Source organism: Pundamilia nyererei, unplaced genomic scaffold (genome assembly GCF_000239375.1).
Source record: "Pundamilia nyererei isolate P.nyererei 1_Seehausen unplaced genomic scaffold, PunNye1.0 scaffold00178, whole genome shotgun sequence".
Classification (NCBI taxonomy): domain Eukaryota; kingdom Metazoa; phylum Chordata; class Actinopteri; order Cichliformes; family Cichlidae; genus Pundamilia; species Pundamilia nyererei.
Genome location: NW_005187579.1, coordinates 689,125 through 704,825, shown reverse-complemented (window position 1 = coordinate 704,825; position 15,701 = coordinate 689,125). Strand labels below are relative to the sequence as shown.

General features: G+C 40.5%; 1 protein-coding gene across 2 annotated transcripts in view; it reads right to left on the bottom strand.

Moving 5' to 3' along the window:
• cdh4 (cadherin 4, type 1, R-cadherin (retinal)) overlaps window positions 1-15,701 on the bottom strand; it is a 208,581-nt gene that overhangs the window by 112,824 nt on the left and 80,056 nt on the right. For both annotated transcript variants that reach the window (XM_005746424.1, XM_005746425.1), the window contains exon 3: window positions 11,830-11,853. In XM_005746424.1, coding sequence (XP_005746481.1) covers window positions 11,830-11,853 — 24 coding nt within the window. The remainder of the gene's footprint in view (window positions 1-11,829; window positions 11,854-15,701) is intronic.

Here is a 15,701-nt window from a genome sequence, read left to right as displayed (position 1 = left end):
GGAGAATTAGCCGACCCGGGAGAGCCATCAGCTAATGCATCTCACCCGGGCCTTTCATCGATAAAAGCTGGCCTACTTGTTTAGTGTCTTTCTCAGCTCACACCGATTCTCTTTTGGAGTTTGTGTTTTTGTTTGTTTATTTCTAAAGAAATTCTCTTCGATTCAGGGCAATTTCTAGTTTTCAATTCCCACCTTGTCCCTTTACCTCGAGTCCTTTATTGACAATAACTACCCAGTGTAGAGTTGCAGTATTGAATTGCAAACAGAGACAACATTTACACAGAAGAAACCACCACATGGCTCTGTTACTGATTAGTGCAATTTAGTGTGCAAGGTAAAAGTAGAAAAAATAAAATCGAGCACATTACAACTTTATGTATGTTGCCTCTTGACTCCAGTACCTCCTAATGGGGTTTATGGTTTCATTTCACTTGCTAGTTTAATAATTTAAGGATGTGGCTAACTTGTGAATTACGAGTCTATGGTAGTGCAGTATTTTTGGCATCAGATCCGCCACTCTTGACATTTCAATAAACCCTGATGGCACTGACTGAAATACTTACACCAAGGCTTTTAAAAATAATCCACAGCTTGTAACATCTCTCTTTTATATCGCACACTCTATGGTGGCTGCGGTTGGCAAATAATTTTCTTCTTTTCCTGGGAAATATGTGGCGCCTTTTTACATATCACAACCCAGAGTTATACCTATTTCACAAACACTAGTACTGATGTTTCATCATCACAGGCAACAGTGTTAGCATAAAACATAAACATAAAATGATGGTAATATTATTTTTGGATGTATTGGATCATAAGCCAATGTATGTGGAAAGTTTTACCCGACTTACACGTTTTGACCTAATGCTGGCACTAGAGTTCAGATCAGGTGTGATGTTAGAAGTCAATCTAAGGGTGGCATCACCATATTTTGCAGAACTGCATGAAAGGGCTGTACAAGGATTCTGATCAATATTGAGATCAGAATGATGTGTTATCACTGTTCTCTGGTTTTAGTGACAAAAGTGTTTTTGTTGCACTGTCACATAAACATAACACTGCTTTAACATCCATACGCTGCTACATTCCTGCTATTGTACAAATGTTTGCATCAAAACAAAATTGGTCCCACTAGTCACCTAAATGGGCGCATCTCATAATAGAAGCATGAAAAATATAAATGATGAAAGAAAAATGATACCAAAACTTAAAAGGAATTAAATCCACGGGACATATGATTCACTTTTAGACTGTTACTGTACATTCCTGTTAATCAAATCATCTTCACGTACAAATAATTATGTGTGTGTGTATATTCACCTGATCTAAGCACATCACTTAGAGGCAAATGTAACGTCTGTTATGGAATAAACATATATTCTTAGTGCTCATTTTCTAAAGATATATTGTTTTGTGTATTTTAATAATAAAGGCGTGTAAAGCAAGGCCACTTTTGACTCACAAATTAAGTGCTCAGCCAGACTGAAAAACAGGAAGTTAGTGTAGAGCTGTACAAGCATATAAATAAAAACAGGAAACCAGACAGAAAAAAGAGGAACTAGTAACATATAAGGAGTTGTTTGTATCGAGGCTGTGTGTGACGTGTAAAGTACCAAAATAACACATTTTTAGCTTCTAATGTTAGAGATTCTGCATCTGCCTTTGGTCTGTGCAGGGCTCTCACTTCCGGAAGATGATTGAATAAAGAATTCTAAATGTTTTGACCACTTCTGAGTCGGGTTTTCTCTGTTCTATCATGGGGATCAAAGAATCAGGTTTAATACGTCTTTCACTGCATTCCCAGTACCCGCAAGTAAAGTGCCCAACGTGTTATTTGTCCATTACCATTTCCCAAAAACCATCAGTAGTCACGATGCTTGGTGGACACTTATCTTTGTCCAAATGGAAGGCGACTGCTCTGGTTTAAGAGCAGCTTTATGCACTAGATGGATACACAGAGCTCACTGTTATGTACTTCTGAGTTGATTTTGGATGATTTGCTTTAGCAATTGTTGCAGTGTTTTTCTTGGCCTTCATGCATTAATTATGCTGCAGCTTGTGGTGTATTTTCATATGTTAGAGTACGTTAGCTTTATAGCTTTGCAGCACAGAGACAAATCTGCAGCACTATTTGCATTTGATTTCTTCTTAGTTAACATCATTCGGCCTAAACTTGAAGGATTTCCAAATAATAATAATGGATTGGATTTATATAGCGCTTTTCAAGGTACCCAAAGCGCTTTACAATGCCACTATTCATTCACTCTCACATTCACAGACTGGTGGAGGCAAGCTACAGTTGTAGCCAAACACCGATGATAACGGCACAACCCCTAACCTTCTGCTCTTCCAGACATTTCAGTTTTGTTTAACATAATGTTACCCGTCTAGACTAGCCCAGGAAATTTCAAGCTGGTCACTGTAGGGAACGGTTGTGATTGACACATGCAAGCACCCTGCTTTTCCTTTGCAATCTAATGGCAGAACACCCATTTTAAATATCACTCAATCATGCTCATTTAATTGTGGGGAGCCAAAATCATAATTGAAAATAATTAAAATTCAATTGCATGATAACCCATCTCGCAGCTGTCAAGGCATCTGATGCAATTGCATCAGTGTGAACATCATAAAAGTTGCACTGGCATTCACAGAGTTCCACCAGACACACACAGACTGGGGCTAAATAGCAAGATGGTGACTTAAATACAACAACATTACACAAGTGCTCATCACAAAAAAATGCATTTTGTGTCACACAGCTCCCTGCCTCCTCCTGAACAGACTGCTCCATCCAGGGATGGTTTTAAAAGAATGGCCAATGGGGATCTATGAGAAGCAGAAACAATAGAAGCTGATGTTTGGGCCTAATTCATCTATGCTTAAAATGTCAATGGCCATTTACTACTCGAGTGCCTGGCTCACAGCTGGATAGTAAATGTGCTCTTTTGGATGATCAGGGAGAAAACTGTAAGAGCACAGTGATCTTGACAGTTATGTGACAAGGGAGCAAAGGAAATTTGAATTTGTCATAGGTGAGAAAAAACAGACGCCTCTTCATACTTCAGAGAAAACACCAGTTTCATTTTTCTTTTCCAGGGAGAATACTTTACAGAGTGTTTCACAGTTCTTGCTCTGTCTCTGTTTAAAAAAAAAAAGAAGAGAAGTGGTAATACTTTGCATTCCAGTACATTGTAGTCCTGGAGCTATTTCAGTGTCTACACCCTCAAGATTAAAAAAAGGAACATCTTCTCTGTGGTGGCCGTTCTATTGTAACAAAATGGATAGATTAAACATTTAGTAAGATTAGTACACTAAAAGCATTTATTCACGTTAACAAAAGTGTAATGTGCTTAACTGTGGCAACATTACTGATGAATTCTATCGCTTTAAATGGCGTCTACTTTCAAGTGCAGATGAGCAATAATTACACGACAACGTTATGTCGTTAATGGAAAAGGGCCCAGTGAGACTGGATGTGCTCTACATACCAAATTTGCCACTAAATGGGGGTTAAAAAATCCAGTAAAGCAGTGCGGAAGAGAGCAAAAAAAGAATTGAAATGATATTAACGTGTCAAGTTAAGGTCGATTAAAGTAATTTGGTAACATAGAGGGAAGTGCAGCTACAATAAACGTCAAGGAAACAGGAACTCAGCAGGTTCTGTCAGCTGGCATGTTGACATTCTCTGCATGAAGTCAGCTCCAGCAGAAATCTTATAGAAGTGACAGATTAGTACTTATAAAATTCCTGGCATGTATACACACATGCACACCCTATCTAACCCAGACACGTGCACCCTCACAGAAACCCACAAGCATGAACGCGGCATGCGCACTCATTTGCAACACCCGCGTGTGCAGATTCAATGCATCCTCAGAGCAGAAAAGTAAGGAATACTGAGATACAGTTGTGATTGACAGGCAAATCGTTCTCGCTGAAATACCCGTTTGACAGAGAAAAGTACCAAATGCAAGAGTTAAAAGCCAGCCACAGCAATCACCTCAATATACGTCACATGAAAGCAAACTCGAGTATTTTGTGTGTGTCTCCGAACCTGAGTGTCTGAGGTAAAATGCGTAGCAAAATATTAGGACTTTTATTTTTTCCGAAACGAAAAACCTAATGCTCTTTGCGCAAGCCTGGGTGCCAATCACGAGCATGCCTCTTTGAGGTCCAGGCTTCATCCGAATGTCAGCTCCGTAACACATTATAATTCCAAGCCAGAACTTGAATGACACAGTTCCACCGTGCCACTCTGCCAGGGAGGGGGAAACAGAAAAAGGTGGGGCGAGGAGGGAATAAAAACTGCTCGCCTTTTATTTCAAGAAACAGCGTAACCTAACTTCTAGTAGCAGGCATCGGCAATTGGCTTTAATAATGGTTTCTCCACTCTAATTTGCGTAGGGATTTGCCCGGACCAGTCTTGTCTCACAGGCTCTTAATGCTACTGTGCTATTCAGCGAGAGAAAAGCGGGATGTGCCTCAAAAGTACCAAGCAGAGAAGACGTAAGAGACAGATAAAGGGGTGGAGGGAGAGATGGAGAGGGGAAAGTCTCCCACAGTGGGAGGTGATGATGAAAGGGGGAGATATTAAAGCGTGCTTTGCCATTTCCTGTTCCCCATAATATCACATAATGTTGGTATAATTAACCCCAGGAAATGTGGCTTCATTAGTCTCAGACTGGATGTTAAAATGAAGTGTGAACTAATTGGTCAAGTATACGCGACGGCAGACATTAACAGAGGCGCAGATGCGAGCAGGTTCTATGATTCTATGGCAAAAGCGCGACAACGTTCACTGGCTATTTTATCATGTGCTCTTACAACACAAACACATGTGGCTATAAAAAAAGACAGACTGCACAGTAAAGTGGTCTGACCCTGGAGAAAAGTATTGTGTGTGTGATCTATTTTTCCTGCTTTGTGTGCTCTAAACCTCAGCACATAGCCTTAGACCCATTGGTTCCAGCAAGTTTCCTGTCTTCTCTCATCTGCATCACAAAAAGAGGCTTTTTCTCCATAAAAATACTGATCAAGCCTTATCTTTTTGAAACATGTAATCCAGTGGGGAAAGGCGGACTTGTAGCCATTAGGTCCTCTGTGCCTTGAGTCTCTGCCGTCTCCGCCTTTGTAGCAAAAGGCCAGAGCAAAGCTAGTTTCCATTCAGCTGGGAGAGCTGGTCAAAGCCACAAGATCAAGCAGCTCCCAGCACTTTCTTTTTATCTTGCTTTTTTCTTTTCTTTTCTTTCTTTCTTTTTTTTTTCAACTGAGAAATACTTGAGTTGTCTCGATAGTTTTTAGAAGATGGCGTGTAACAATTCTCCATAGAACGGGATCTTATGTTTTCCCTGGACTCCTGCAGGTCTGACAGCAGTTTTGAGGAAAAGTTTGAAAATTTGGAAATGCTATGTCTTAAATTGGGTAGAAAATAGGAAATTCTCGATGGAGACAGGCTGCCATTTTTATGCTTGTTTGTTTCCTTCTCTGCTGCTTTCTCTCTTTGCACATATTCTTGCACAAACCATCTGCCATACAGGCCCTGTGTGACTTTACTTCAAGAGCTCTTAGTGGCTGTCTTCATCAGCTCAAGATCTGCTGCAGAAAAACAGCTTTAATTGGTACTGAGGGGGGAAGAGCAGCAGAAGGGGCTGCACGCTTCACCACATTTAAGAGAAAATACTTGTGAATGATCAAGAATTGCATTCAACCAAGCTTCTCCTCGATACAGGCATTTATTACTTAGGATAACGCATCAAGGTCTTTTCTAACATCACGTCTTTTATACAATAAAACCGGTACAAGCTCGGCATGTCATTAAATATGCTTCCATTTAAATAAACACATGTTCCAATTAACGCAAATAAGGGAAGTTGTGAAACTGCATCCCTTAGGTTACAAAGCAGTGGCTCTCAGGTTACATGCAGGTAAACCATCCTGTCTCGGTTAAATAGCACACTGTAGGATTTCACAGCGGCCCGTCGGTAACAGACTCTTGAATTTCGCCTACTAAACACGGTTGCAAGATTGAACTAGCAAATGTCAGAGCAGCTACAACTGGGATCTTGCATTTCATGGCAAAAAGAGACACTACAATGTGCAGCCAACAGTGGAGTCCAATCCTTTCCAGTAGGTAATTACGCCATTTTGCCAAGGCCACTAGAAAGCTTCACTACAATTAGAGTGGCAAAAATGGCCTCTCTGACACATTAGAGGAAACCAGGGATGCCCCCCTTTCTTCTCTGCACTGTCAGGGTTCTTCACTGTTTGTGATGTTTCAGAAGAGCTTTGAGACATTAGCTCCTGTTGTTGCTCTAGCTTTGGAGACATTTCGCAGCCCATTAGGTGCTCTTTCAGCCCCAACCACCACTCAAAACCAGTGAAAAAGGATGAAGGAGAGACGGAAACTATACACAAAGGACTTCAATAGGCACATCAGATACATATGTAGTGACTTTCCATTTTTAAAAAAGGAAGAAACTGTTGTTTAACTTTGGGAATTAATTAGGCTTGCTTGTTTCCCAAGGGTTAGCTGAAAAGATGATAGTGATCTCTGTGATAAACTGCTCTTCCACCCATGTTTTTCACTTTGGTTTTCTCTGCTTTTTGGTTCGATCACATCAAACGTGAAGGGTTTAAAGACTGTTCACCTGCTTTAAAACAAACGGTAATAAAGGTAACATACCAGTTTATCTCACCTGTATTTTAGAAGACAATTTAAGAACAGTAAGCATGCTAAAGAAGCAAGATATACACATTTCATTCTTCCAAATAAGGGCAGGTTTTAAAAAGGCAGACTTGTTAGAGACAGACAATCAGAAAATGTTTGGCTTGAAGCAAATTAGAAATTATTCTTTGAAATCTGCTGAGGCTCCAGTCACGCAAGCTTAGCGGCAGGCTGGCAACCACCAGTCACTAGGGGAAAAATAAGTATCCGCTGACTGGTTTTGAGTGGTTGCTGGTGGACACTGGCAGTCATTTTGAAATCAGTTGATAAAGCACCATTCATGTCGGCCTAGAGACTGATCAAGGACTCCCTGGTATCACCGGCTGCTAGGGGAAAACAGCTACACTCCCCAAAATGTGAAATTGACCACAATGAGGTATAAAGTGCTGTAGCGAAAGCCTCTTGTGTTTGTTTTAGTCACCCACAGGTTTCCCTTATCGCCCCTAGTCTGGATTGATGATGCAAAGACTTACCAACTAGTCTCTAAGTGGTAGTGAAACTATGAAGAGTGCGATGCAAACCAGAAATGGAGACTGTTCACCTTGAAAGTAGGTAAGTCAGAAACGTGTTGGTTTAAGCAGCAATGCACGACTTCAACTTTAAAGATGGCTGCTGTCAAATTTTACTTAATTATTTAATTAATAAGTGTTTGCAGACAAGACGGTGTCTTCCATGAAAGCTACAGGTAATAGGGGTGGGTTTTGATTATCGATTTATCGATTAAAATCGATTCTGGCTTGGATAACGTGATATCGATTCATTAAAATCCTGAATCGATTTTTTAATATAAATTTTTTTTGCCCGACACCGCAGAATCTCAGGTTAAACCTCACGAAATTTCAACCACCAAACAGCTAAAACACTAAATGAGAGCAGGTACACGGATTCTGCACAAAGACATAAACTGTCGCGAACCCGCCAACGGATCGAAATCAGTGAGATGTGCCTTTCTGTGCCTTGTGGGGTGGCTGTAGCTCAGGTGGCAGAGCAGGTCAGCCACTAATCAGAAGGTCGGTGGTTCGATCCCAGGCTGCCTCCTGGCTGCATGCCAAATATCCTTGGGCAAGATACTAACCCCGTGTTTGCCTACTGGTGGTGGTCAGAGGGCCCGGTGGTGCCAGTGTCCGGCAGCCTCGCCTCTGTCAGTGCGCCCCAGGGTGGCTGTGGCTACAACGTAGCTTGCCATCGCCAGTGTGTGAATGTGTGTGTGAATGGGTGAATGACTGAATGTAGTGTGAAGCGCTTTGGGGTCCTTAGGGACTAGAAAAGCGCTATACAAATGCAGGCCATTTACCATTTACCATTTCTCACCCGACGGCACTGACACGGTCGGGGCTGAAAGCCGACAGGTCCGCGCTTTGTGTTTACGCCCTTTTTGCTGATTCTAAAGCTGCAGGTTTGATCTCTTTCCAAACAATATTGACTGAACCAGCAGCAAAAGAAGATCCAAACTAAGCTTCTCATAAACATCGTCATGAATTTCTTCTGACTTTTGCCGTTTTGTTTCCACCACAATAAAATCACCCTTCATGCACAGCTCTCTCTCTCTCTCTCTCTCTCTCTCTCTCTCAGTGTACTTCAGGAACAGTTTCCCATCTAAGAATCTGTTTTCCACATTATTCGCTTGCTTATTACGCACAAGTCCACCAGCGCTGTCGGCCGCTGTTTTTTCCTTTTACTTACTTCCAAAAAGAAAGCCTCATTTCTGCTGTTCAATGGGCATCTGAAGAAATTTTAACTTTTTAAAATTATGCAAAATTGCAAAACACGTTGCTGTGTCTCTAATAAAACCGCTGTAACTTTGCTCTGCTTTACTTCAGCAGCATCAGGTAATGTTCATATGTTGATTAATGGTTTTCTTTCGTTTTTGATGTACTGCAGAATATTTTTATAAAATCCCAGGCCAGGAAAATCACCTTCATGTTTTTCTGTTTTATCCTCAGTTACTTTGACACAAAAGCATCTGCTGTGATGCTCACACCTTTGAGCAAGTGTCAACTTCCTTTTTATAGATATAAAAATATGGAAATGTACTGATGCATGATCTGAATTATAATATCTCTGACTGTTTGAGGCAAAATTTCCCAGATTCAAAATTTTTCAGAGGCAAAATTCCCCTTATTGAATATTTGTTTCATCCCCCCATCATACGCTGCTACTCCCTTTATTCTATTGCACAATACTGTCACTTTCTAGAATCGCCTGCACTGATAGTTAAGTTTTTTATTTATTATAGAGTTATTTGATACTATGTCTTGCACTATCCTACTACTGTATATTACTATTCTTATTGTATATATTATATATCTTAATCATCTGTTCCTCTGTCTCTCCTGCTGCTTTGAGCATGTACATGACAAAAGAATTTTCCTCGGGATAAATAAAGTTATTCTTATTCAAATTGAATCGAATCGATTCGGGATCTTGTGAATCGGAACTGAATCGATTCTAGAAATCAGTGACGATACCCAGCCCTAACAGGTAACCAGGGAAATCTGCTAGCAAGCAATAGCAGTCACAAGGAGGTTTTTGGTGCAGCACTGTTTTGCTATCAGTTCAAGAGGTGACATCTTTAGTCTCCACTCTCCAAGTGTTTGTGGAATACACTTTTTTCCTTACCAACTGGTTAGCAGCTTACGGATGGGTCTTTAGGCCAATGTCACTGATGTCTAATGTCTGATTTTGTAAACTGGATGATCTGCAGAGACCAAGAATAAAAATATACAGTTTTTAAATTAACAAGAAACTTTTTTGCAGAAAACATGGGTTGAAAGGCAGCCTGGCTCTGTCCCATGGGAAAAGAAATCCACTAATCAGCAAAGTTAAAGTCCACATATTCAGTTCTATCTGGATTTTGTTTTGATCCTTTAACAAAACAGGGAAAATAATACGTTGCTTTCTGTTTAAAAAGACAATCAAGTCTTCTCAATTTAAATTTAATTTGAACTCCTTAGAAAAGAAAAACATTGATTTCTTAAGGCGAACAGGGAAATATAGCCTTGTGTATTTGGCCAAGAAAAACAGATTCACGTAATATTTTTAATCCTGATACCTGAAAAAAAACACACACACACACACACACACACACACACACACACACACACACACACACACACACACACACACACACACACACACACACACACCTCTAAAAGAAATTACTTGAAAGTTCCAGATTACTATATATTCTAACCTTATACAAATGTATCTTGCTCTGGACATGACAGAGTTAAGGTGGCTTCTAGTGCAGTTTATTGGGATGAACAATTTGCACGGCTGGCAGAAAAACCATAATCAATCTGGAGATTATAGATAAAGGTACTAAAACCAGCCGAGCACAGCGTTTTCTTTTATCACAATTACACCTTGCCCTCCCGCCTCAGGTACAGCCAATTAAGTTAGAAGAGGATGTGCGAGCAGGCACTTGATGTTGAAGAGGCCTATCAGATGACTAAAAACATGCCCCACCCCTGCTAGCGACACAGGGCGAGATTGCTAAGCACAGGTAGGCACAAGGATGGAGCTCAAGTATGACTTTGCACCGCAGTTGCATGTTATGTGTTTGTGTTCATCCAAAATCACACCTATATGAAAACCACAAGTGAATGGTTTGAATGATGTATTCTTTCCTGAGTGATAAGCAATCTGCTGGCTGGCTTTCTGCTGACTGCACTTCATAAAGGTTCCAAGGGCACACAGACCTTGCCTTAAGACTGCTTCCTCTCTCTCAGCTGCTTTGGAATCCATTCATTATTTCCCTTTTACTTATTATTTTTGGGGGTGTTTCATTGTGAACTATCATTCACATTATGCGTCCACTCAGCAGTACAGAAAAGAAAAGTGTTGGTGCAGAAGAGGAAAGAACCTGTGCGTTTGTTTTAATGTAAAAGCGGCAGGGCGGTTAAGAGAGGCAGAGATGAGGTCAGCATCAAGGATTACGCTCAGAACGAATACAAATCTTTACCCATTGTGACTTCTTATTCCCCGCTCTTTGTTTAGGCCTAACTGGATTGGGGGAAGAAGAAAAACAAAACAAAAAAAAAAGCACCGCACGGTTGCTAGCTTGGCAATGAAAAATTGATCACACAATCTTCTCTGTGCTTCATATCATCGTCTCCTCCACCAGCAAATAGAGGTTAACCAGGCACACAAAAATAAACCTAAAGTGCTTGATCAAAACCACAACTTTGCAAGTTCTCTTCCCTCCTGCCACTTTGATGTTTCAAAGACCAGACACAGTAGTTGTATCTATATCGCGTGATGTCACTGCACGGCTTTGGCTCAACATTTTCAAGTTATAAACGATACGCTGGAGAGCAAATGCGACATGATGACTTCTTGTATTAGCGCTGTACTCACACATGTACAGCGGGAACATCTAATGAGCATAGAAAGCAATGTTAGGGAAGACAAGTGGCCGACACAGGTGACCCAAAACTGGATATAATGCCAGAAAGCACACACACACACACACACACACACACACACACACACACACACACACACACACACACACACACACACACACACACACACACACACATATATATTTATATGAAATATAAACAAAGCTAGTACTGCAGATAGACTCAGACATTCAGCCGATTTGATAAAGAGGCGAGACATTTTACAGGAAGACATTAATAATGGCACAGCGGGGACTTCTATCCACTTCTATTTCACCTACATGGAAATGAGTTCCACTATAGCTGGAAGGACGCAAAGTAAAAAAGATGCTCCTTATTGAGCACTATTGGAGTCAAAAGGGGGTAAATTGACTAAGTAGGTCGAGGCAAAATGCATGCAGGGAAAATATGCAAAATTCAAAGTGTGATAGGCCACATGGGTCTGAGGATGCTGCTTTCATAATTGCTTTCTCTTGATGTTTCTCTCCTCGTTTCAACATTTGCTGTGACATGCAATGTGATGGAGAATAGCTTCCCAGTGATGCAAATGATGTTTATGGCTCGTCGCTCCCCCACTGAGACTAAAATCTGAGAATGGTTCCTTCCACATTAACGCAAACAGCCACTGCTCTGTCGCTGGCGGAGTCCATGCACAGATGGCTCAAAATCACGGGAGCGTGCGGCTGCAGTACTTACCACGTTCACTGGACAGGGTGGTATCTGTCAGCGAGAGAGAAAGAGAGGGAAGAAAAAGGACATGGGGAAAAGAGAGAGGAGACGATGATTAGAACATAATAGGTTTCAGTAAAAGTGGCATTGCAAAGTCACCGTTAAACAAGAGAACAAAACAGATCAATTTCTCAGGATTAATGGAAAGTCACAGGCAATAGCCGGACAGTGACATATACAGAACGTAAGGCTACTATTGGAGAAAATTTGCTGTCACAACTGCGTAGTCTCTCACATTTGTCTCTGTCTATTATCCAGGCGGCACCATTTACCCAGAATACAGTTTGTTTTCTTTCTTATACCTCTTGTCATTGCCTCAAGCAGTGGGATTCATCATTATCTTCAAATGCTTGTTGTGATGTTTATGTTGTTCTTGTGTTCACTCAATGAAACACAGGGAAATTACAGAACACTGAATATTCACATTACACACATTTACGCAATGTCATTGTGGGCAATGTTTATTCAGACGCTGGCACCTGGTGACAGATAGACTAGAAACAGCCATGGAGTCTCCCGTTGTTTTTCCTCACAGTTGTCTCCCCTCCTGGTGTCCTCAAGCGGGGTTTCTTAGTGAGATTTGATCGCCAAAGCTCAAATTTGCATTCCTGGCTTACAATTTTAATTTGGAGAGCCTTAAAGCTGAATATTCTGAGATACAACTGGTTACTTCATTCCAGCTTTAAGGACATCTCACACACAATGACTAATATTATCTATCTGTACAAAGAATAAAAAGAAAGAAACAAGAATGGGAGAATAGTAAAAGTTGCAGCTTTTGGAAAGACAAGGCGCAACTTTTACAGCAACCTTCATTAACCATTCATCAACCCGTTAGAGAATACATATTTTTCCCCCAATCAAAAATGCACGGACCAGCCTAAAGGCCTTTATTACAAAAGCCTAAGGTAGATCTATGTTGTCACATCTCCCTAAAGGATCATTTGAAATCAAATGTGAACCTCCCCCAGTGCAAAAAACAAAAATGCCCAGACAACATACTTCCTATAATGATGGCGCCATATTAAACAGTAGGACACAACATACGGTACAGGGCTCACATCCTAAATGTAATCACCTCTTGAAACCTGCCAGGATGCATTTTTCACACTTAGTCTAAACCAGCTGTTGAACGCAGCTGTTATTTAATGTCTTCCAAAGTACAATTTATTGCAATTTGTTCCCATTTTTAACATGAAACCTTGAAATGATGTACAAAGCTGTAATGTATACAGCTTAAGCATATGAGATAAAATATTTTCTTCTGGTCCTTCACTCCATTAGTAATTTACAAGGAATGAGGTCTGGAAAGTATGAGAGCCTATAGGTTTGTTCAACTGCTGAATATACTTGGAGCTGTTCGGCAGTAGTGTGTCTGCTAAATTATTAAAACACGAAACACACTGATGAAGTTACAATTTCTCGTGTGTGTGTGTGTTTGTTTTTTTTAAATGTATGTATTTTTGTGTGTTTTCAGTGAGACTGTAACACTAACATGTTAGCTTTGGTTTTGCTTCATATGATCACAATACACAGATGCCAATGGGCTATGCTTTCTTCCTCTTTCACATCTCTCCATAAATCCATTCAAGTCCATCTAAAATCTCTGCAACTTTTTGACATGTTTACAAAAAAAGAAAAGAAAAAGCCACATCAATATCTAAATGAGAGCTTTGCTTGTAGACGGTCTGACTGTCTCCATTCCCTTTCTCCATGTATAAAGGCACCCTACTCCATCCCAACAGAACTTCGCTTCGCACATGTTCAATTATTCATCTCCCTCTGTCAAGAATTCAGCCTTGCTAGCACTTGCCAGTATCCCCCACAAATTGGCAGGCAGTCTCATATTTGGCATATGGTGCAGAGCAGTGCTGCTTTTCCTTCCGTCTTCAGTTGGCCTGCTAGCACTCCCTAGGAGCAGAGTAATACACACTGGCGTACACACACGTGTACAGTCACAATGATGCACCGTGTCTGTCAGTTTTGTGAGACAACCTGCCCCACTGTGCTGTTGGGGATTTGCCCACAACGTCTTTGCAACAGGTTTCAAGGTTTTCAGCAAAAGTACAACGGCAGCGATTTCTTCCTGGAGACTTCAACATGCATTCCATCCGCGGCTCCGCAAAACTACACAACTGTTCTCACTCGATCGCTTTACAGACTGAAGCTGAGAACGCCAGATTGCTGAGATCGCCAAACTGTGCATTTCAATAACGCAACAGTTAATTGTTGGTCGGGAAGATGTTAATCAACCATGTTTGCAACAAGTTTTCCCTGAGAAGAGTATCATAGCCGGGCAGATTAGCTCAAAACACTTGGCAGAATTGAATACCTAGGTGTGTTTTGTGTGGGACTTTTCCAACAACGGCTCAGTATCTCACAGTGCAAAACAATCATTCTGGCTGAATTCCAGAATAAGTTTCTGAAATGTCACCGTGCTTGGAGAGAACAGAGCTTCTCTTTTAACTAACACCTGTGCCTATTCTATCAAGAAAAAAAATACGCATGCGCATTATTAGTAAGATTTCAACAGTACTTTACAACCTGCTTAGATTGTGCATCTACTGTAACCGGTTATGTGCACATTACCTTGTATACTAGCACCATGTTATTCACAGCAAAATGAAAACTATATACGAGTTTTACCTTGTGTGATTGCGATAGATCGATTCATGTTGTCTTCTTTTGTCACTTGCTAGCAATTAAATATAGACCATCTTAATAGAAAATATAAAGTAATTTGTAGTATGGACTGAAAAATACAGTCACGTTCACAATCTAAAATAAGTTCTTTGTTTTTCTTATCTCCAATAGCTTGAACGTACACTGCCTGAAGGCTGTGTCTAGCTAAGCTGATGCGCCAAATGTTGTGACGATAATTTAGACATGCCAGCATGGTTTTAAATTTTTTGTCCTTTGTTAAATGCCAGTAGTTAGGCACTGACTAAATGGTAAATAAATACCAGGAAAAGACTATTTTTCTACCAGGGCTCTTTTTTGATTTCAAAAACAGAAATACAGCAGCAGCACGGTGCATATGCGTTCGTTCACAGTGACGATCTTGTGCTGTGTCACATTTGCCCTCCAGCAAATAAATTCAAATGTGTCACTATCACATTGCTCTGCCTGTATTCTTTTCTGCGTTTCTACGGGGTTTTTTGTGTGTTTTTTTTAACTTATGCAACACATTTGACCTAGCTCTTTATGAATCTCACTGTGGCTGTGAAAAGAATTCATCAAAGCAAGCGATAATGCAAACTCCCACATATTACAAAAACTCACCCAAAAGGTCGGAGTTACACATTCCCTTTATCAGCGACATAAAGAAAACATTTTGAAGCCGCACAAAAAAAAAAAAAAAAAAAAAATCTAATTACACTGGCATTGCCTGTTTGATAACCTCTCCGCACTAGTCTGCAAAAGTCTTGTTTTTAAGGTTAGCATGTGTGATGCTTTTTCTGTGGAAAAAATGGCTTTAATTCTCAGGTACACTGATCAGTCTAAAAGAATGACGACGACAGGTTAATTACCTTTTATGTTTAGAGTTACAAAAAGCACGGCTGTAAGCCTTAAAAAAGATGCAACGACATACTTAAAGGCAGTCATCGGGTTCACAGCATCTCAATGTGTCAAATCACACACACACGCATACCCAGACACCTTCTATATGACTGACTGTGAATGGATGCAAGCATAACTGTTTGCATGCAGATGCATCCTTATGCCAAATCTTCTTGTTGCAGTGGTGATGACTAATAACCGGAGAGCAATTGCAGCTAATAAATAATACATTTAAGAGTCTAATCAAATTCAACAAATGAATATGTCTAGAAAACTAT